Source organism: Perognathus longimembris, chromosome 22 (genome assembly GCF_023159225.1).
Source record: "Perognathus longimembris pacificus isolate PPM17 chromosome 22, ASM2315922v1, whole genome shotgun sequence".
Classification (NCBI taxonomy): Eukaryota; Metazoa; Chordata; class Mammalia; order Rodentia; family Heteromyidae; genus Perognathus; species Perognathus longimembris.
In genome coordinates this window covers 20,891,552-20,915,246 of record NC_063182.1, presented here as the reverse complement: position 1 = coordinate 20,915,246, position 23,695 = coordinate 20,891,552, and the positions used below count along the sequence as shown (strand labels likewise).

Here is a 23,695-nt window from a genome sequence, read left to right as displayed (position 1 = left end):
TAATTTTGGTGATGTTGGACACAATGCATGTGTCATTGTCTTTACCATTGCGTTGCTGCTCTCTTTTTATTTTAAATTTGATAAAAGTATGCAAACAAATTCTCATGATAATAGTCTCCTATGATAATAATCTCCTATGACACTATCACTTTTCTACTCCTTTAAATTTAGAAATAATTTTTATGTTCTAGATTTTTATTTCACCACTTTCTGATGACTAACTTGAGGGAGACAGAGAGTATGCTGTGACAATGTACATTCTTTTAAACAGTTCTAGATTTGAAGAGATCACAGTGGTTAGAAATGGTGGCACCCATGGCAATGTGTCTGTGAGCTGGGTGCTGACACGGAACAGCAGTGATCCTTCACCGGTGATAGCAGATATCAGACCTAGCTCCGGGCTTCTTCAGTTTGCACAAGGGCAGATGTTGGCATCAATTTCTCTTGCTGTTGTTCATGATGAGTTTGCAGAGGAGGCTGAAGCTTTTCTGCTTAAAATTCTGCCTCATACGATACAAGGAGGTGCAGAAGTGAGCGAGCCAGCAGAGGTAAGTTCTTGTTATGCTATATGCGTCTGTGTTTCTATGTTATGAAAAGCCAAAGCACGTTATCACATAGATTTTAATTTTTATTTAGTCCAAGAGGACAGGAAGAGCAATCAACACTGTTTCTTCTGCAGTTGTTTCTTCCCTTCTTCTTTTCTCTTATTTTTCCTCTAATACTGGATATGAAACCCAAAGCTTTGTCTATGTCATGCACTTTCTCTAACACTGAGCCATAACCCCAGCTCTAATATTTTATTCTTTAAAAATGTTCAAAACTTTTTAATTTGGGAAAATTTTCAAATCTATTTTTGTTTCATCTGTTACTCATATACAAGAAGCTATCATTTTAGATATGCTATATAAATAAATATTAAACATTGGAATAGCTTAGAATTAAGAATTTGATAACCTCAAATAGAACAATACTGAGCTCTAATATTTTATTTCTTTATTTGCAGCTTTTATTCTACATTCAGGATAGTGATGATGTTTATGGCCTCATAACATTTTTTCCTATGGAAAACCAGAAGATTGAAAGCAGTCCAGGGGAACGCTATTTGTCTTTGAGTTTTACGAGACTAGGAGGAACCAAAGGAGATGTGAGGATGATTTATTCCGCAGTGTACATTCCCACAGGAGCTGTGGGCCCCTGGCGAGTGAAAGATGGCATCTTAAATACTTCTAGGACAAACGACCTTATTTTCCCAGAACATAAAACTCAAATTGCAACAAAATTACCAATAAGAAATGATGCATTCCTTCAAAATGGGGCCTACTTCCTAGTACAGGTACTTTAAAAATGGTTAAAATATCTCAGTGCTAGTTAAATTGCAAGTACACTTACTTCTATGAGAGTTAGTTGACCATTATTATGCTCTCATTTGTATTTCAGATTCTATTTGTTACTTAAAGTTGTTTAGGGAATTCAAAGATGGACAATGCCTGCTCCTAAGGTGTGCAATATTAAATAAGACGAGGGTTATACTAAAATTAGCAATCACTAGATTGTACACGAGACATGAAATGCAAAATACTTTAGTGGATGACAAAATGGGGTAATTTAACCACTTGTTAGAGAGTGGAGTTGGAAATGCTTTGAGGAAAAGTAACATAAGAATGACGTATTTAGAAATAAAAAGGCACAATATGAAAACTTTTTCTCCTTTAAATTGTTTTAAACTCTTATTTTTTTATTTTCTGAAATTGAGGATGAACTTAGGGTCTCACACTTACTAGGCAAATACCATACTTAAATTTAACTCTTATCTCCTGCTCTTCTCTTAGTTTATCAGACAAGTTCTCCTGGTAAATTGGACCATACTTGCTTCTAGCAATGATCTTCTTACTTCTGTTATGACATATTATAGACATGCACTACCACTCCTGAGTTAAAAATCTGTTTATCTATTAAATGTAGGTAAAATCGCTGGACTCTCTCTCTCTTTTACTATTTAATAAGAAAAACAAAATACCACATAACATATCCTTCTATACTATCATGTTCATTTTTAACTGCTGCTTATGAAAATATTATTTTTATGGTAAGAGTTTAAAATATCTGGTTGTTCTTTCAAAGTAGCTGCAGAGATTTTCCACATAAACAAATCCTCCTAAAGAACTTTCTGAAGATCAAATATCATCCTAGCTATTTCCAGTCAGCATTCAATGTAAACACAGCAAAATTTATGTTTGACAACTCTTGAAAACTAAGGAAACACTTGAAGGAAAATGTAGTATCTGATTTTTTTTTTTGTCAATCATACTATAAAGGTGTTTGTGCTACTAACTCTGGACTCAGTTCTTCATGTGTCTACCTATTCAGTGAAAAAACAAAAGCCCTAAAATGCAGATAGCTAATACATTAGGCTTGCTAACCCCTGACACAATTCCTTAAGGTTAAAACACCTATACGCTAAAAGACTGGTTGGATGAGAAGGTTATATAGCTTGTGTAATCCACAATGGATGAGCAACTCATGAATAAGAAGCATTAGACTGGCTGGGAATCTGAATGAAACTGAAGAACAGAAAGATAAGAGTCCGCATTCTTTAGTAACTCTAACTCTAATTCAGTTAAACATCACTGTTTCAGATACAACTGTTGTTAGATATGGGCTATTAATGTGCTGTCCTAGTACAGATTATGTGAAAGCAAAGACTAATTCTTTATGAATGAATAGGACAGTCTGATTGTGCAGTTGTCTCAGACCATGAAGGCTCATGGATTAGGAAATGAACCAGGCTAGTGTCAAATTGTCATTTCACATTAGATCACTTCATAATCTTCAATATAATTTATTAGTTTTTTTTTCTAAAATACTAATTTGGAGTTCATTTCACTTAACATCATCTATTTTTTTTTCCACACAATCTGTACTAGGACAGTTAGAGTTACTGTCTGTTTTTCACAGTCCTGCAATTCTTCTCACTTCCTTGAATTCTCATAGAAACACTGTTGACTGATAAATTGGGGTTGGTAATGTTAGAATATGTGAAATGTTGAAAGTCTGGGAACATGTAATGTTCTAAGCTTAATGAGAAAAAGATAGCTGCAGAAAAAAAGCACAAAAAAGATTGGAGAATTCAAGGAAAGCTTCATGAAAGAGGAGGGAAATTGAGCTGGTTTAAAGGGGGTGGGGTGCCTCATAGATATGTGAGGTAGTGATGGGGAACATGCTAAGTGAGAACACCCCAGAGTGAACATCACGTGTCACCTTAATTATGGTGTTTATACTTGCATTTCTCTTTTTGTAATAATGATGCATTAAGTTAGAAGACAAGTTCTGAATGGTCTTCTGATAGTAAAGTCTGGCAGATGAAAAGAGTGGATGAATGGTTGAAACTGTTGGTCAGAGGATGAGAGATAAAAGGTGTGATCAGTTCTCTGGGTTTGGCTTTAACAAGATTAAGACAAGGTGGGATCTATGTGATCTTAAAAAGGTGGTTGTAGTACTGGTGATGGTAGTGATGAGGTAACACAGAACAGTTATGATTTCTGTCTGGATAGTCTCTACCTTTAAGTACCTATGTGACATTTATGTAATATAGAGTGGTTTTGGTTATTATAACCAATGGAGCGGCTCAGAGAACATCTCCCCTGCCTTATCTTCCCTCTCCATCGCACCATACCCTGCCCTTCTCTCCATTCCTCTCCCTTTCCTTCCCTTCTCTTTTCAGTGCAGATGATTGAACTCAGTGTCTCACCCTTGTTAGGAAAGTGTTCTACCTACCTATCACTTGTGCTATACTCCCAGTGCAAGGGTTTTTGTGGTTGTGGTTGTTGGATTTTAAAATTTCTATCCTGTCTTTGTTTGTTTATTATAGTTGGAAATGGCAGTGTTGGTGAACATATTTCCTCCAATTCCACCGATAAGTCCTAGATTTGGAAAAATTCAAAATATTACCTTACTAGTTACTCCAGCCATTGCAAATGGAGAAATTGGCTTTATTAGCAACCTTCCAATCATTTTACATGAACCAGAAGATTCTGCTGCTGAAATGGTAAGAAAGTTCTTTCTTAGTGACATGGCCTCATGAGTTTGGAGTAATGTACATATTCTGTCAGTCTATCTGTCTATCTGTATGTCTGTTTATCATCTATCTGTCTATCTACAGAGAGAGTGGGACAGAGCACTAGCCAGCCTAGTTAAAAGATCTTGAAATCTTTAATATTTAAGGTAGGCCAAGTTATGGTACCACAGGTCTTCTGGTCTGTTTTTTTTTTGCCAGTTCTGGGGCTTGAACTCAGGGCCCGAGCACTGTCCCTTGCTTCTTTTTGCTCAAGGCTAGCAGTCTACCACTTGAGCCACAGCACCACTTCTGGCTTTGTCTATATATGTGGTGCTGAGGAATTGAACCCAGGGCTTCATGTATATGAGGCAAGCACTCTCCCACTAGGCTATATTCCCAGCCCCCATAGGTATTCTTGATGTTCCCCATCAATGAGTATTCCACACATCTGTCTCAAAGAGGACTAAGGCAGCAGCCTTGGTCCTGTATTTGTTGTTGGAGGTGATAGCTGTGGTTAATGCTGAACATTAAGCCTTTATTTCTGTTCTATGCAAAGTTTTACATCCACATGCACACGAAAGCACTTCACACACAGAGGAACTTCCCTCCCTCATCTTCTCACCAGCCACTCATGCCTCACTCCTCACCCTGCTTGTTTCAGTTGGCCAAATTTCCATCTACTTAGGGACAAATCTGTCGTTTAAACTACAGTCTAATTGAGACCATCTCCAAGTTCTTCAAACTTAGATTTGATTTGAACAAAATTTATGTTTAGTTCAGAAATGAAGAGAATTGTTTTTGTTCTTAAAGCCCATGTCAGAAAAGTTAAGGATATTTCTTGTTTGTGTATTAGGTACTGCATGTGGGCAGAGAAACTTTACTTTTCAGGACGGTTTTAATTTTCTGTATTTTTTATTTTATTTTATTTTTTGGCCAGTCCTGGGCCTTGGACTCAGGCCTGAGCACTATCCCTGGCTTCCTTTTGCTCAAGGCTAGCACTCTGCCACTTGAGCCACAGCACCACTTCTGGCCATTTTCTGTATATGTGGTGCTGGGAAATCGAACCCAGGGCCTCATGTATATGAGGCAAGCTCTCTTGCCACTAGGCCATATCCCCAGCCCTAATTTTCTGTATTTTTAAAAATATAGTTTTCTTCTAAAATCTAAGAGGCATTTCAGTTTGTTCTTTTTCTTTTTTCTTTTTTTTTTCTTTTTTTGGCCAGTCCTGGGACTTGGACTCAGGGCCTGAGCACTGTCCCTGGCTTCCTTTTGCTCAAGGCCAGCACTCTGCCACTTGAGCCACAGTGCCGCTTCTGGCCGTTTTCTGTATATGTGGTGCTGGGGAATTGAACCCAGGGCCTCATGTATAGGAGGCAAGCACTCTTGCCACTAGGCCATATCCCCAGCCCTCAGTTTGTTCTTAAATAGAAGTTTGCTTTAACTTAGGCTTATATTTTTATTTATTTATTTATTTATTTATTTATTTATTTATTTATTTATTTATTTACCAGTCCTGGGGCTTGAACTCAGGGCCTGAGCACTATCCCTGGCTTCTTTTTGCTCAAGGCTGCACTCTATCATTTGAGCCACAGCTCCACTTCTGGCTTTGTTCTTCTTCTATTTATGTGGTGCTGAGGAATCAAACCCAGGGCTTCATGCATGCTAGGAAAGCACTCAATTGCTAAGTGACATTCCCAGCCCCCTGCTTTAACTTACTTGTCATAAAACAACTTAAATCTTGATTTCAACTTTTCCCTTGAAAGATGTTAATATTTGTGCTTGAATTGCCCCCTTTGTAGGAAAGAAAACAGTAAAAGTAGGAGTGTTTGGCTTTTCTAATGACGCATATATGGCATGGGCCATATTCTCTTCCTCAGGCGACAGAGGGGCCAGCCTCTGTTCATTTTTATTCCCTAAGAATCTTACTTTTTTCAGTGGTACAAGGTTGTGACCATTGCTAGCCAAAGCAGCAGTGATGTGTATATGCATATGCATACATATATAGTATGATGTATAACACATATTATATATAATTTATACACATAAATCATACATAATTTACACACAAAGGCATATATACAATTATATCTCAACTATATATAAAAGACTACATATATTGTCTCTCCTCTCTCTTTCTCTCTCTCTCTCTCTCTCTCTCTCTCTCTCTCTCTCTCTCTCTCTCTCTCTCCATATATAAACTTATTACAGGTGTAAGCCACTGGTGCCTGACTACATTTTTTTGTGTGTTGATGTTTGGATTCATGACTTTGTGCTTGGTAGGCAAACTCTCTAATGACTTGTGTAAGGAATCTAGCCCCTTGTATTTTCATTGTTTTTTTTTTTTTTTTTTTTTTTTTACATGTTTGCCTAGGCTGGTCTTGAAGGACAATCCTATCTCTGCCTCCCAAGTAATGATATTAGAGACATTTGGCACCACACTGTTCTTAGTGTCACTTAATAGTTTACTTCATATAGAGCACACATATTCACATATATGTGAAGACTGAGGACTAGAAAACATAATCTTCTTTGTGAGCATACATGTTAGTAGAACTTGGTTGTTTTTTTTTTTTTATAATTAGGTGTACATTCCCTTACATCGGGATGGAACTGATGGGCAAGCTACTGTCTACTGGAGTTTGAAGCCCTCTGGCTTTAATTCAAAAGCGGTGACCATGGATGATTTGGGTCCCTTCAATGGCTCTGTTTTGTTTTTATCTGGGCAAAGTGATACAACAATCAACATTACTATCAAGGGTGATGACATACCAGAAATGAATGAAACTCTCACACTTTCTCTAGACAGGTAATAGTCCACTCACGTACATGTAGTGACATGAGTGTGTGTGTTCTCTAGATAACCTTGATTTTCATTTTATTCTTTTCTCCATTTCAAATAATGCTTTTTTTATGAAGAATCATTGAATAGAGGATTTATGGCAAGTATTAAAGAAATCTGAAGTAAAGCCAATTTGATTCTTTATTAAAAGCAACAGGCACTAGTAATATACTTGAATTGTTAGTTACACAAAGCTTCATTTTTCAGTAGAGGAGTAGATTAGAGCTTTTTTTTCAAGTAATAAAGTGTTAATCTTTAATAATGAATAAAGCATTAACCTTTATTTTGTATTTTCTAACATGGAATTTAAACATTAAATTATGCTTATTTTCTAGAGAATTAACACATTAAATTTAATTAATTAAAAATTAAATTAAGGGGCAGTTTTTCATTCATAATAGGGAGTTATTAGGCATTTCTCAGAAGGCACTTTACAGTAATAAAATTTTATAACCACTAATAGAGTTGTGTTTCCAATATACAGATTCTGTAAAAACAAAATCCACTCAGTTTAACTAGATAATCATTAAAAAACAAAACAACCAAGGATAGACCTGGTAGTTTATACTTGTAATCCAAGTTATTAGGCAAGTAAATCAGGAGAATTGAGGTCTGAGTCTAGTAGAGGCAAGACGTTAAGATCCCTATATCAAGACCAATCTGGGTGTGTTGATATGCCTCTTTAAACCTAGCTATTAGAAAGGTGGTATAGACTGTAGTTAGAGGCCAGCCATGGGCAGTAATTGAAAAATACCTGGGGCAAAGCTGGCTGAGGATGTGGTTCCAGTGCTATAAATTTGAGGCCCCAAATTCAAATCCTAGTACTGCTAACTTAAAAAATAAAAAAGAAGACAAATCCAGAAGTTACAAAGCAAAAACAATTTTATCTTCTACAGCTCAAAAACATAAATGTTGAGGGTTGGGATTATGGCCTAGAGGTAGTGTGCTTGCCTTGCGTACATGAAGCCCTGGGTTCAATTTCTCAGCACCACATATATAGAAAAAAGCTAGAAGTGGCCTTGTGGCTCAAGTGGTAGAGTGCTAGCCTTGAGAAAACAGAAAAAAAGAAAAAGAAGCCAGGGACAGTGCTCAGGCCCCGAGTCCAAGCCCCAATGCTGGCAAAAAAAAAAAAAAAGTTGATACAATTAGGGAAGGTGAATGTAATATGAAGAAATGCGAAGATATTGTACATTCTTATATTCTTATTCCTGGGTAAATATGAGACATTTTGTGTTCTTCAGGGATGAAGTAGTAAGAATTATTTTTTTGTAATCCATGGACTTTTCCGTATTTTATAATTAACTCTTAATACGTTTTTCTTTGAAGGTATTTTCTTCAAACATACTATAGAAATGAGTATGTTTTTATTTTCTAATGAAAGAATACAGAGAACAAATCTATCAAAAGTCATTCCTTTATTTTCCTTCAGAACCATGCTATGTTTATTGTTTTTCTTTTATAAAAAGTGAAACAAAACAATGAAAGTGAAGAGCATAAAATAAAAAAGTATGTATACTTGCAAGTGCGCATGCACACAAGCACGTGCACGCACACACACGATACACACACACACACACATAGTGTCTAAAGAATATTTTTTGTATTGTCTGCAGAATTAACCTTAATGACAGGTAGTTCACATGTTAAAAAAATCAGTGAAATGCAATGTACAAACCATTTTTTTATCTGTCTTTTTTTTCTTTATTTAGCTTGAATATCTCTTAAGAGATAATCTTGGAGAAACTAAAGGATAATCAGCAATGACATGTCGGAGCTGTAGCAATTGGAAGCTCAGCTTTGTTAGCTTAGCTTGGAGTGTCTGTTCGTTTAACTACATGTTTAAAGATTATTACTTGCAAAGATTATTACATGTTTAAAGATTTTACTTGCAAAAAATTAGTGACTGTTCTTTGTTTCCTTCAAAATACTTATTTTTGGTTTCATCATATTAAAATTTAAAATTAATATAATTTTATTTTTTTTTCAAATTTTTATTATCAAACTGATGTACAGAGAGGTGAAATTAATATAATTTTAACATGCATTGTTTTTCTTTGCCCCATCTTTCTATGGATGAAAATGATAGAATGTTTCAGAAATTGTTAGTTCTTTTCTAATAGAAGAGATTAATCAAAATATATGTTGAAGGTGTCAATTCAATTACTAACTAGTGTATTAATAAGAATAGGCAAATTACATTGAAAGATGAAGACATTTAGTTAAATAATAAGAATAAAATTTATGATTTGAAAGGGTCTATTTCAGCAGATCCTTTCTATAATTTAAATATGTGATATAAAGCCCCATATTTATAAATGATGCATTTGATTTAAACATTATGCTCAACAAAGGCTTTACATTTTGATTTTGATTTTACATTTTTTTCTTTTTAAAAAATTTATTAATTAAATTTTTTTTGACAAGGTGTTGTGCAAAAGGGGTACAGTTACATAACAGGGCAGTGTGTACATTACTTGTGATATCTTATACCATGTTTTTCTTTCCCTTCCCTAGATCAGGTAGACATATATACAATACACAGTGTACCAAAAACAGATACAGTAGCCACGTGGCCTACGCCAAAGGAAATTCACCTAGGACTTTAAATGTAACGTCAACAATAGAGTTTGCTTATCCTTGTCTTATACGAACATACATACATAGTTTTTAAGCTATAGTGATACGCTGAGAGGTCTATTTTTGACCTTTATATGTTGAGTAGTTGTTTGGCTTTAGTTACATAATGTAAGGTTGCTGACCCAAACCTGTGGGAAATACCATTTGACAAGAAGTTTTTTGTTTCGCAGACCTGGTTTCTACTGTCTCCCCTTCCCCCCACCTTAACAGTCATATATCAAGGAGATCATGCCCCTTTGTTTTCTGTGTTCTAGGCTTGTCTCGCTCAACGTTATTTGTTCAAGTTCTGACCATTTCCCTGTGAATATCAATATTTTATCATTTCTAATTGCTATGTAGTATTCCATTGTGTATAGGTACCATATTTTTTGGATCCATTCATCTGTGGAGGGGCATCTGGTTTGTTTCCATATTTTTGGCTATTGTGAATTGTGCAGCAATAAACATGGAGGTGCAGATGTCTTTTTGATATCCTGAGGCCTGTTGTTCAGGATAGATGCCTAGAAGTGGTATAGCTGGGTCATAGGGTAGGTCTATGTTGAGCTTTTTGAGAAACCTCCATACTGTTCTCCAAAGTGGTTGTACTAATTTGCACTCCCACCAACAATGGGTTCCTCTTTCCCCGCACCCCCTCCAGCATTTGTTGTTGTCTGAGTTCAGAGTATAGGCCATTCTAACTGGGGTGAGGTGGTATCTCAGGATTGTTTTTATTTGCATTTCCTTTACTGCCAGGGATGTTGAACATTTCCTCATATGTTTCTTTGCCATTTTTATTTCTTCTCTTGTGAAGTCTCTCTTTAGCTTCTTTGCCCATTTTCTAATTGGTTTATTGGGCTTGGAGGGGCTTAGTTTTTTGAGTTCACTGTAGATGACAGATATTAGGACTTTGTCTCTTGCTGTGCTGGTGAAGATCCTTTCCCATATGATTGGCTGTCTTTCTAGTTTTGTGGCTATGTCTTTAGCTGTACAGAAACTTTTTATTTTGTAGTAATCCCATTTGTCGAGATTCTCTCTTATCTATTGTGCCCTGGGACACTATTCAGGAAGTTCCTTCCTGTGCCTATAAGTTCTAGCGTCTCTCCTACTCTGTCCTTCAGTAGTTTCAAAGATTCAGCTCTGATGTTGAGGTCCTTAATCCATTTTTAGTTGATCTTGGTGCATGGTGATAGGCTTGGGTCTACTTTGAGTATTCTACATATGGCTGCCCAGTTTTCCCAGTACCAGTAGTTGAAGAGGCTACATTTTTTTTCCATTGTATGTCTTTAGCTCCTTTGTTGAATATCAGATGATTGTAAAAATGCAGCTTCATTTCTGGGTCTTCTATTCTATTCCATTGGTCTTCAGGTCTGTTTTTATACCAATACCAGGCTGTTTTTGTTATGATAGCTCTATAATACAGCTTGAAGTCTGGTGTGTGATTCCTCCTCTGCTGCTTCTTTTGCCTAGAATTGCTTTGGCTATTCTAGGTCTTTTGCTGTTCCATATGAATTTATGGGTTGCTTTCTCTATTTCAGTGAAGAATGTAGCTGGGATTTTGATGGGGATTGCATTGAATTTGTATAACAATTTGGGCAATATGGCCATTTTCACTATATTGATTCTGCCTACCCATGAGCATAGGAGGTCTTTCCATCTCATGTCCTCTTTGATTTCCCTTTTTACATTTTTAATAGTTCTCATTAAATAGGTCCTTCACATCTTCGGTTAGGTTGATCCCTAGGTAATTTATTCCTTTTTTTTAGCTATTGTAATTGGTATTGTTTCCATAGTTTCCTTTTCTGCTTGTACATTGCTGGTGTACAAAAAAGCTGCTGATTTTTATGGGTTGATTTTGTATCCTGCTACTTTTCCAAAATGGTTTAATAGGTGTAGGAGTTTGGGGACTGAGTTTTTTGGGTCCTTCAGATATATGATCATGTCATCTGAGAATAAGGATAGTTTAATTTCTTCTTTGCCAATGTGATGTCCTCCTCTTGCCTTATTGCTATGGCTAGGGATTCCAGCACTATGTTGAAAAGAAGTGGGGAGAGTGGACATCCTTGTCTTGTTCCTGAGTTTAGGGGGAATGATTTTAGTTTCTCTCCATTTAATATGATGTTAGCAGTTGGTCTGTTGTATATGGCTTTTATTGTTTTAAGGAATGTTCCATCTATTGTTCTCTCCAGAGCTTTTAATAAGTATGGATGTTGAATTTTGTCAAAGGCTTTTTGGGCATCGACTGAGATAACAATGTGATTGTTGATTTTAGTTCTGCTGATGTGGTGAATTACATTGATTGATTTACAGATGTTGAACCATCCTTGTGACTGTGGGATGAAGCCTACTTGGTCATGATGTATAATTTTCTTGATCAGTTTCTGGATCCTGTTAGCTAATATTTTATTGAGGAGCTTTGCGTCTGTGTTCATTAGTGATATTGGTCTGTAGTTCTCTTTTTTTGTTGGGTCTTTGCCTGGTTTGGGGATGAGTATAATATTAGCTTCATAGAATGAGTTTGGGCTTTCTCCCTCTGTTTCTATTTCATGGAAGTGTTTGAGGAGTATTGGTATTAGCTCCTCACTAAAGGTTTTATAGAATTCGTTGGTGAATCCATCTGGGTCTGGGCTTTTCTTTGTTGGGAGGTTCTTGATTAACCCCGTATCTCACTGTAAGTTATTCGTTTATTTAGTTGACTTATTTCTTCTTGGTTCAGTTTGGGCAGTTTATACTTCTCTAAGAATTGATCCATTTCTTTAAAATTATTGTTTTTTAGTGAGTAGAGGTTCTGGAAATAGTTCCTTATGATTGTTTGAATATCGTGTGTATTTGTTGTAATTTCTCTGGTGGAGTCCCTGATTTTACATATATGAGTCTCTTCTCTTCTTTTTTTTTTAAGACTTGCGAGGGGTCTGTCAATTTTATTTATTTTCTCAAAGAACCAGCTTTTGGTTTTATTTATTTGTTGAATGTTCTTTCTATTTTCAATCAGATTTATCTCTTCTTTAATCTTTGTGATCTCTCTCCTCCTAGTTGTTTTAGATTCAATTATTTCTTGTTTTTCCAGATGTTTTAGTTTCATCGTGAGGTTATTCACCTGCTCTGCTTCCATTCTTTTAATGTGAGTGCTTAGGGCAATGATCGTGCCCCTCAGCACTGCCTTTGCTGTATTCCATAGGTTTCTTTGTGATGTATTTTCATTGTTGTTGTGGCTTATGAATTTGTTAATTTCATCCTTAATTTGGTCTGTGGCCCAAGTGTTAGGTAACAGTGAGGGTTTTAGTCTCCAAGTATTTGTATAGCCTCTGTGGTATCCTTTGTTATTGAAGGTTACCTTGATTCCACTGTGGTCAGATATAATTCATGGGATGACGTCAATACTTTTGTATTTGCTGAGGTTCTTTGTGTGGGCTATGATATGATCTATTTTGGAGTATGTTCCATGGGTTGCTGAGAAGAATGTGTATTGGGTCTCTGTAGGGTGGAAGATTCTGTATAGATCTGTCAGATCCATTTGGGATATGGTGTTACTTAAGTCTTCTGCTCCCTTGCTAATCCTCTGGGTGTTGGATCTGTCTCTTGGAGAGAGTGGAGTATTAAAGTTTCCCACTATGATTGTGTTTGGGTCTATCTTGTTCTGTAGTTCTGTGAGAATTTGCTTGACATATGTAGGGCCTCTTTTGTTCGGTGAGTATAAATTTATCACCGTGATGCCTGGATTCTGTATTTTTCCTTGTATTAAAATGTAGTGTCCTTCTTTGTCTTTTTGTGTTGATTTTAATGAGAAGTCCAGCTTGTCTGAGATCAGGATGGCTACTCCTGCAGTTTTGGTAGGTGCGTTTGCTAGGAAGATCTTGCTCCATCCTTTCATTCATAGCCTGTTTTGTCCCTTGCTGTAAGATGGGTCTCTTGAAGACAACAGATAGCAACTTTTTGTTTGCGGATCCACTCTGTCAATCTGCTCCTCTTTATCGGAGAGTTTATACTATTTATATTCAAAGAGATAATAAATAAGAGTGTTTTTTTTCCCCTTCCATTTTCCTTTTAGACTGTGTTTCCTCTCCCTTTTTTCTTGTCTTTATTGAGCTGCTCTTCCTGTTGGGCTCTGGATATTGTAGTTTCTTTCTGTTTCTGTCTGGGGGTCCTGTACGATTTCAGTTGGGTGGGGTTCTCCTCTTAGAATTTGCTGTAAGGCTGGTTTTTTATTCACATACTCCTTTAGATCCTCTTTGCTATGGAAAGATCTGGTTTTTCCCTCGAAAGTGAATTCTAGTTTTGCTGGATATCTAATTCTGGGTTGGCAATTGTTGGCCTGGAGGACTTGGATTGTGTTCTTCCATGCTTTTCGTGAGTTGTAGGTTTGTTTGGAGAGGTCTGCTGTGATTCTGATCTTTTTTCCATTGTAATATAGCTCTTTCTTCGTTTTGGCTGCATTTGAAATTTGCTCTTTATTCTTGAGATCTGAAGTCTTGATTATTATGTGCCTGGGCAAGGATCTTCTATGGTCTGGTCTGCCAGGCGTTTTATAGGCTTCCATTACTTGGGTGAGGTCCCTTGTGAGATTGGGGAACTTTTCTGCAATAACTCTATTGAAAATGTGTTGTAGCCCTCTGCGCTGGTATCCAGCTCCTTCATCTATTCCTATTATACATAGATTATATCTCTTGTCTTTGTCCACTAGCCTCTGGATTAGTCTGCCCTGAAGTTTAACCGCTTCTTAGAGTGTGGTAATTTTCTGGTTCTTATCAGCTGCATCATCATCCAAAAGAGAGATTCAGGATTCAATATGATCAAACCTTTGTGATGTGGCTTCCAGTGAGGAGTTTATGGATGACATTGAGCTGTTTATGGTTGCCAGATTAGCTCTCATCGTGGTGAATTCTTGTTTTAAAGGTTTGTATTTTGAATCTATTTTTTCATGCATTTTGCTTCTCAGGATGTTAAGGTCTTCTTTAACGGAGTGCACTGTATCCATTTTTGCTTCCATTTCTTTCTTGATTTCCTGTAGATTTTTCAAGACTTCCATTCTAAGCTCCTGGATCTGTTTTCTGAATTCGGTCCTGAGGATTTCGATAATTTCTTCTATCTTATTCTCATTTGTTTTTTTATTCTCCATCTCCTCTTCAGTCGTACTACTTTTTGGAGCTGGCAAGTTGGCTTGACCTTTTATGAAATTTGTAATATTTCTTTGTGATTTGCGCATCTGGAGATCTGTAGGTGGCACCCTTGGCGTGGCTTTGTGCTGGTTCCCACTGGTCAGTCACTGGAGACTTGTTTGTGTCCTGGCTCTGTGTGAGTTTGACTGTTTTACCTTACTGCCCAATAGGTGAACATGACCTTCTAGGCTGTTGCTGAGGTGGTCACCCTCACTGCACTTGGGGGTGGGTAGGTTTTGTGTTTTTCTCTGCAGGACTGTGTCCTGCCACTGTGTTGTGCTGACCCTAGCGTACCCCTGATGAGGGTTTGTGGGTCACTGATTCAGCATGGCGTGGGGACTTTTCTCTTCTTTGATTCTTTTTTCCACTCTGTAGTGTGGTCAGAGGAGCTCACCTCTCAGATTGAGGATTGCTGCTGAGAGGCAGCTCTCCCACCTGTGTGGAGTGCTCCTGTCGGAGCAGGTGTTGCTGTTGAGGTGTGGCCCACCCACCTGTGCGGAGTGCATCTATCAGAGTGGGCGCTGCCGCTGTGGGGTCCTGTCCACCTGTGTGAAGTGCACCTATCAGAGCGGGTGTTGCTGCTGAGTGGGCAGCTTGCCCACTTGTGTGCTCCCGCGGGGGGTTGGGCAAGAGATCCTCCTGCTGGAGGGCTAGCACGTTGACACCACTGGCCCTCCAGGGGCATGTGCGTGTGTGCTCTAGTGTTTCCTTTGGGGGCATGTTGCCCTGGGTTTTTGGAGTGTGTTTGTGCCCTCTCGCACGTCTGCTGTGGGGGGCTGTATGTGTGGATCCCAGCAGGTTCAAGTGTCTGGGTGCGGGTTGGTGCCCATAGACTCCCTGCGCCTCTGCTGTGAGGGGGGCATGTGTTCGGGCCCAGGTGTCCCTGCTGGGCTGGTAATGCACACCAGTAAGCCTGTGACTGTTGTTCAAAAAGTCTGCATGGACCAGGACGCCTCAGGTAGCGTTCCAATGCCTACCAGTCCCGGGTCCCTGCTGGGGGGGGTGGGGACAGGGCTGGTGTTGACAGGTTCAGGCGTCCCAGCTGGGGATTTTGGGTCTAAGGTGTTTCCTGGTCACCGTGTTGGGCACTGCTCCGCCTCTGCTAGCTCCCATGTCCTCCTAGAGGCTGTAGGGTCCTAGAGTCACCAGATATGGGGCTTCTCTGTTCCCTTGGGGTAGGGAGGGAGGGGGAGGGAGCTCTAGCTACTTTGTAGGGTTTGGGTCTCTGCTAGAGCTGGTCTCCTGTTGGGGGGGGCAATGGGGAACTTACTGGTCCTGGATTGTGTGTGTGTCCCATGCTGCTGTGGGCTTTTCGGGGCTGGGGTGCTGGGGTGTGGCAATTGGTCGTTTGGTGGTGGCGGTCCCAGCTCTCCCCATTGGCTCTCCCCATCAGCGTCGCCCAGTTCCCCTGTTGTTGTTGTCTGTTCCCGGCTGTTCGTTCCTGCGCCTGGGGTCCTGCACTGCCATCTGAGCTTGGTCTGGGGCCTGTGGAGGTTCTGCTGTCTGGACTCTGCACTCCTAGAGTGACTTTTCGGCTTTTGCTTCTCTGGTCACTGATGGTCTGTGGTTCCGTTTACCAGTGCTGGGTCCCCTTTCCTAGCCTGGCCCTGTTCGGGCTGGGGTCGGTGTGGGGGAGGGGTACCCTGGAGATTTTCCAGCTCTGTGCAGGTTATAGGCTCTTTTTTTGTTTGTTTGTTTCTTGTGTTTCTCTGTTGCTTCTGGTTGTTGGGTTTGCTGGTCTCTTGATGGGGTGTTGGGTGTTGGAGTTCCCAGCTCACTATTCAGTTGGAGCGAGTTGGGGTGCCTCCTTATTGTGATGGCACCATCTTCCTCCCTCCTTTGATTTACATTTTGTGTGTTTCAAGGCAATTTGAAAACAAGAGACATTGTTGAGGTTGGAAAAAGTATTTATATATTTCCTGATATATAATTGTAATGAAAACTTATTGTGGTATTTTATGATTTTTTGAATATATTTCTTTATAAACAATGTGTAGATTTTTTTTTGCCACAGAATTTTGATTTTTCTAATTCAACAACTGGCTTTAGAACTAAAGATGGAGTTTTGTTTCTAACCTAATTGAAGCTACCATGTAATTATAAGTAGGGCTAAATGAAATTTGCTCAGGTGCTGGTGTGTAAGCAGGCACAATTCTTGGCAGACATTAGAGCCCTGGAGGAGGCGGGAAAAGAAAGCCTTAACTAGGTCTTGATATGCTGGCTGCCTATGGGGTCATCTTCCATAAGTGAGAACTATTCAACCTAGCATTTGGCAGTAGCAAAGAATGCTGTGTGCATTTCCCAGAAAGCAAACATTGTAGGGTCTTGGAGGAAAACAGAAGGCTTTCTTTAGCTTTATTTTTATCCTGTCATTCCAAGTTTCCAGAAATACTGATGGGCTTTTTGGCAAATAGTGCCACTGCCTCCTTTTTCCCCCATTCCACAGTGTTTTCTGTGTTGACAGGGTAGAAACGGAAAGATTTGTTGTATATTTTGGGTAAGTATACAAAGATAATGCCTTGTGTTTGGTGATTCATTGTTGTTTTTTTCAAGTGTTTGTATTTGGATGAGGTTGGAGTTTTGCATGCTCCCAAGTCCTGAGAAATTCTTCTTGTCCGCTGCATGTGTATGTGCATGTGTATGTGATTTCGGCATATTACGTGAAGAGTAGAGGGAGGGGTTTCTTCAGTTTTCAGTTAGGAATGTGATTAAGGTATTTATTTAATAAAATGTCTAGCTAGCTGTGGTGGTTCCTAGCTATTTAGGAGGCTGAGATTTTAAGATTGCTATTCAAAGCAAGCTCAGGCGGTGAAGTCCCCATGAAACTCTTATCTCTAATTATCCACTCAAAAACCAGAAGTAGCATGGTGGCTCAAAGTCATAGAGTGTTAGCCTTGAGCAAAAGAGCTCGGGGACAGTGTTTAGGCCCTGAGTTCAAGCCTCATGATTAACCAGAAAAAAAGTATAATAACTAGTATTATCACATATTTTGAAAAACTTTAATTTTGAAGGGCATTTTAAAATTTCTATATGTTTATAGGTAACCCAGGGAATGGTTATTATTGTACTATATTTGTGAAATTATGAATCATATCTTGTTTAACAGATATTTAACACTTTTCTTGCTTTTCTGAGTTTATTTATGCTTTCATGTCAGTGCTTTATATTCTGTTGTTGTTGTTGTTGTTGTTGTTGTTGTTGTTGTTGTGTGTGTGTATACTCATTCTGTCTCTTGAACTCAGGGTCTCACCCTCAGGCTTAGTTTATTTCACTCAAGGCTGGTTCTGTATCATTTAAATCACAGCTCCACATCCAGGTTCTTGTTGGTTAAGTGGAGATAAGATTCTTATAAAATTTCCTGCTTGGGCTGGCTTTGAACCATGATCCTCAGATGTCAGTCTCCTGAGTAGCTGGGATTACAGGCATGAACCACCAATGCCTGGCTGTATATTTTTTTGTTTTGATTCAGAGTCCTTGCCTATTCATTTATGTGACCACAGGAACTTTAAAATTTATGAAGATATTAATGTAAGAGTAATGGGGACAAATTTACATGAAAAGTCATCAGCATTAGCAACAAAATAATAGTTATGCTCCTTGGATTCTTCTGTATTTGCTGACATGCTATGTGTGGATTCTTAATTTTCTAAAAGCCTGGGAAAAGTATTAATTATATGCTCTATTATCCTGCCATTTTTACATTATTTGTGGCTTCATTTTGACATTTTAAAATATTTATATTTTTATTGTAAAAGGTTACAGTTACATAAGTCAGGAAAAATGTACATTTCTATTTGAACAATGTCACCTTTTCCATTGCTCTCTCCCACAAGTTGTATAATTCATTTCAACATAGTGTCCAGTGATTATCACTGTTGCATTTCTTCATGCTTTGTCCTACCCTTTCTGTGACCCCCTCTACCTCCTTACAACAGATAAACTTACAAACAAGACAAAAGATATAGAAGACAAAAGCAGCAACAAAGAAAAAAATACCCCCACATACCTGTTTTTGTTTATTGGAGTTCATTTTGATAAATACCGTTTTATATGGTCATATGCACATAGCTATTGAACCTTTGTGATCCTCTCCTAAGAACCTCACCCTTTACTCTCACTGTGTGAATGTCCAGAGACTTGTATAATTTATCATGTCCCAGTGTTTCTTTTGTCTTTGAGGTCCACACATGAATACATTTTGGTTCAAAAGGAGTAGCATTTGGAAAGATTTAGAGCAGCTTGAAAGATGGACAATTTTAAGAGCTTTCTTGCTTTTAAACCCTCAAAACCTTGCATTCTCTTTGATCAATTCTAATGATAAACTGACATATAAGATATAAAGAACTCAGAAATAATTGCTCTGTATGTGTTCTGAGGAAAACTGTTATGGTCTTAGTTGATTTTAATATATGTACATTTGTATAAAAGCTTCATTTTGATTTTTTTCTTTTTATTATCTGGCAGAGCTGTAATAGCACAAAATCCAGCAGTATTACAATAGGGGGTGGGTCTATTTACCCCTTTCACTTCTGCAGGGCCAACATGGAAAATCAAGTGCTGAAATCTGGATATACTAGTCGTGAGCTGCTAATTTTGGAAAATGATGATCCTGGGGGAGTTTTTGAATTTTGTCCTACTTCTAGAGGGCCCTACATTATAAAGGTAAGCATGAACCTTCCTCCTGTGCCCACAGCTTCAGAAGGATGATCTAAAATGACTTACACTCCCATGTTTCTTGTTTTGCAAGGAAGGAGAAGCTGTAGAGCTCCACATCATGCGGTCCAGGGGAGCTCTTGTTAAACAGTTCCTCCACTACAGAGTAGAGCCACGAGACAGCGAATTCTATGGGAATATGGGGGTCCTAGAATTTAAGCCTAGTGAAAGAGAAATAGTGATCACCTTACTGACAAGATTGGATGGCATTCCAGAGGTATTTGCTTTTATTCCCCTTGTGCTTTTGTGGAAAGTTGACTGTCATTGACATAAGTATTTTGAACATTGGTAAGAAAGCTACCAGATGAGAAATGGTTTTGTTTGGAAATTTAAAAAAATTACTTAGACACCAAAAAGTCTGTTTCAGATTAATTAGAATGTTGTGTTTTTGTTGAATGAAGAGAAATGCACAAACCAAACAACCTGAGACTTCAGAGTGTGATCAGGTTTTATATCTTTATATCTTTATTTGTATTAAGAATTTTTTTTTTTTTTTGCCAGTTCTGGGGCTTGGACTCAGAGCATGAGCACGGCCCCTGGCTTCTTTTTGCTCAAGGCTAGCACTCTACCACTTGAGACACAGCACTACTTCTGGCCATTTTCTATATATGTGGTGCTGGGGAATGAAACCAGGGCTTCCTGTATACGAGGCAAGCACTCTTGCCACTAAGCCATATTCCCAGCCTCTAAGAATTGTTTTATATTAGATGTCTTAACTGAAATTTTAGTGGTGTAGTTTTGAACTGTAATTAAACTATACAATGACTTTTTTGTTTTTTGTACTAGTCCATGGATGTGAACTCAGGTCCTGGGTACTGTTCATGAGCTATTTTGTTCAAAGCTAGCTCTCTACCACTTGAGCCACAGCTCCACTTCCAGGTTTTTGGTGATTAATTGGGAGATAAGAGTCTCACAGACTTTTCTGTCCAGGCTGGCTTTGAACCACAATGCTCAGATCTCAGCCTCCTGAATAGTTAGGACTGCAGATATTAGCCACTGATGCTTAGCTACAATTACTTTTTTTTAAAGGAAAAAAAAGTTTTATGTTACTAGAGCCACCCATAGGTTCACTCTGTTTACAATTCAATGCACATGTAGATGTATAGTTCTCTTCTTTACTCTCTCTAGTTTAAGTGACGACTAGTTCATCAATGATTATGACTTATTCCCACTTAAGAATTATATCTTGTTTATATTTTGCCTTTCAGGGTGATGTATACTTAGGTTTTGCATTTCTTAATTGGTTGGCATTCTTTATTGGACTATCAGCTCTTTTGTCTTTTTAATAATATGTGTACTTGTGAAAAATTGAATATTTTATCATTGAATACATGCATATTTTATTTCTCTAAAGTGTCAATCTTCTAGCTTTCCTAATTTGCCCTGTTGATTGCAGTTGGATAAACACTACAGGGTGGTCCTCAGCAGCCATGGTGAAAGGGTGAGCAAGTTGGGAAGTGCAACAGTTGTCAACATAACAGTTCTAAAAAATGATGATCCTCACGGGATTATAGAATTTATTTCTGATGGTATAACTGTGATGATAAACGAAAGCAAAGGAGATGATACTTATACTGGTAATATATTTTATTTTTTATATTTTATTTCTCTTTTCTAAAGAAGAAAGTTGTCATTTTTTAGTTTACATATTTAGTGAATAAATAAATATCTGTATGCAAATTTGCATTTGTGCTTGTTTTTGTGCTGGTACTATGGCTTGAACTTCGGGTTTTACATTCTTCCTCAGGGTTTTGATCTTGGCTGGTGCTCTACCATGTGAACTTCCATTTTGGCTTTTCTTTTTTGCTAGTTAATTACATATACAAGTCTCATAAATTCATCTGCTTGTCTGGCTTTGAAATTTGATGATCACATTTCAGCCTTCTGAGCAGTTACAATTATAGGCATGAGCCATCTGTGTCCAGCTACAAGTAGTTATTTTGGATTGTCCATTCTACTTCAGAAACCACATGTAGTCAAGAAAGTTAGGATTGCTCTTTTTAAAAATTTCTTACGTAGTATAGTTTACTCATGACATTCAGGGAGATATGGTTTCAAGGACTCCACCATTTAGGAAAAACAGTTAAACCTATAGAATGCATCAAGTTCTGTGATATACTTACTATGTATGTTTCATTCATTTGTCCCATAATGCCATCAAATTCATTCTACAGATATGCTTCCATTAAACAAATCTAAAAATTTCACTTTTTTAAAACTTAAAACCATTAATTTTGACATTTCTTTTCAGGCAGCATTTATTTCTGGGAGACAGATTGTCACAAAATTAAGGCCAGAGAAGTACTCAGTAGATCATACAATGATTTAACACATGTGACAATAGTTAAGCCTGACTTTGAACTTCTCCACATCAATTGAGATGTGTAATGCACGCATGAGAATTTACTTGTTTTGGAAATTTCTCTTGATTTTTAAAATTATTATTGTTTTGATCACTTGTGGTCAAAACTGTATTAAAAGTAAATTTGTGAACAATTCATGCTTACTTAAACATTGTGATGATATGGATAAACGCAGCTGTATTTTGATTTCAGTTCACCAGAGGCAGTGCAACTCAGACACTCAAACATTCAAACTGGGTTTATGTAATCTTATATATAATATACAATACATTTGAAAGCAGGTCAGTCAAAAAATCACTCTGAGTGGGTAGTTCAAGCTTCTCCTAAATGCTTTCAGATATAATTTGCCAGATGACTCTAAAAAATTCAAACTGATAGAAGATATTCAGCCCATATATTTTATTTCATTTACCTGTATGCTTACAGAAAGAATATGCTGCTTTTTTTAAAAAAAAAAAGTATACATCTCAGAGCTTATGCTAAAGATATAATTGGGTTTATTAAAAAGAGATTTTTAACTTTTGCTTATTTGAGCAAATTCTTTGCTGGTTTTAAAGTTTAATATGTATTCATCTATATTATATGCTTTTATTTCACAGCTTTTTATGGTGTGATAAGAAATCAAGGCAACTTTGGTGATGTTAATATATCCTGGGTAGTTAGTCCAGACTTTACACAAGATGTATTTCCTGTACAAGGGACTATTTTCTTTGGAGATCAGGAATTTTCAAAAAATATTACTGTTCACTCCCTTCCAGATGAGGTAAATATTGTATATAATAACTTGGTGTGGCTGCTCAATCATTTTTTTTATTGTTGTTTTTTGTCTTGGCCTTTAAGGATTAAGTCTTTGGTCTTGTGTATGCTAAGCAAGTGTCCTACCAGTGAGTCCCTGGCTCAGTCATTATTAAATAGTTAAATATGTGGTAATATCTTGTGATAAAAGTATCTGATAAAAAAACAAACTCGTGTACCAATATCTGATCAAACACACAAAAAAAGTAATGTTATTTTTGGTTTCCTTGAAGTTATTTTACTCTAGGAACTGATAGTGGTAATTTTGGGGCAGCTTAACCCCTTGGCTTGAATTAGGTCCTTTGAAGAGAAGTCATCTCCCATATATCCTATGGTCATGCTAAGAAGCAGGGCACAGCAGAGGATAATGGACCCAATATGGCCCTTCATCTTCCTGATAAAAGAGAAAGAACTTAAATGAAACCAAACTTCCCACAGAGAGATATACTTAGAAGATCTGTGAAAGCTTAATCCTCCTCTCTTCAGAACTATCCTCAAGAGACAAAAATCTCCCACTTTAATGATGTGCAAGTGAGAAGAGGATTAACTCACTAGATAAGATGTGGAAATCTCATCTTGCTAGGATTTCACTCATATGAAATCTTGTGATGTTTCTAAGAGGTCTGGGTCTATTGATTACTATGAACTCTGTTCTAAATATGTCACCCAGTTATTTTTTTCTAACAGTCAATATTTTTCCTGTTTCTTAGTGGAAATAATGTAAGCTATGTAGCATATTTATTTTTACCTTCTTTATTTTTATATTTACTTTTTGTGGAGGTCCTGGGGTTTGAACTTCGGGCCTGGGCACTGTCTCTGAGATTCTTTGGTTGAAGGCTAATAATTTGCCACTTGAGCCACAGCTCTGTTTCTGGCTTTTTCTGAGTAGTTTATTGGAGACAAGAGTCCCATAAACATTCCTGTCTGGGCTGGCTTTGCACTATGATCCTTGGATCTCAGCCTCTGAACTGGTAGGATTACAGGTATGAGCTACCATTGCCCAAATTATTTTTGCCTTTATAACACAAACTATATTTCCAATTTTATCATTAGTTGAAATAAAAAGGCTTTTGGGGTGTTTGCATCTTAGCATACGTTTCTAAGTGGTTCTAAGTCTTTTAAGAATACTTTATTCATTTTTATATTATCTTTTGTGCTGGTC

The 23,695-nt window shown here is 37.6% G+C and overlaps 1 protein-coding gene across 1 annotated transcript in view; it reads left to right on the top strand.

Annotated features, from left to right (window-relative positions):
- The window catches only part of Adgrv1 (adhesion G protein-coupled receptor V1), a 496,777-nt gene that overhangs the window by 25,547 nt on the left and 447,535 nt on the right, over positions 1–23,695 (top strand). The window contains exons 7-14 of the mRNA XM_048331390.1: positions 272–548; positions 1,004–1,333; positions 3,869–4,045; positions 6,637–6,860; positions 19,198–19,324; positions 19,410–19,592; positions 20,772–20,952; positions 22,338–22,501. Of these exons, the coding sequence (XP_048187347.1) occupies positions 272–548; positions 1,004–1,333; positions 3,869–4,045; positions 6,637–6,860; positions 19,198–19,324; positions 19,410–19,592; positions 20,772–20,952; positions 22,338–22,501 (1,663 nt within the window). The remainder of the gene's footprint in view (positions 1–271; positions 549–1,003; positions 1,334–3,868; positions 4,046–6,636; positions 6,861–19,197; positions 19,325–19,409; positions 19,593–20,771; positions 20,953–22,337; positions 22,502–23,695) is intronic.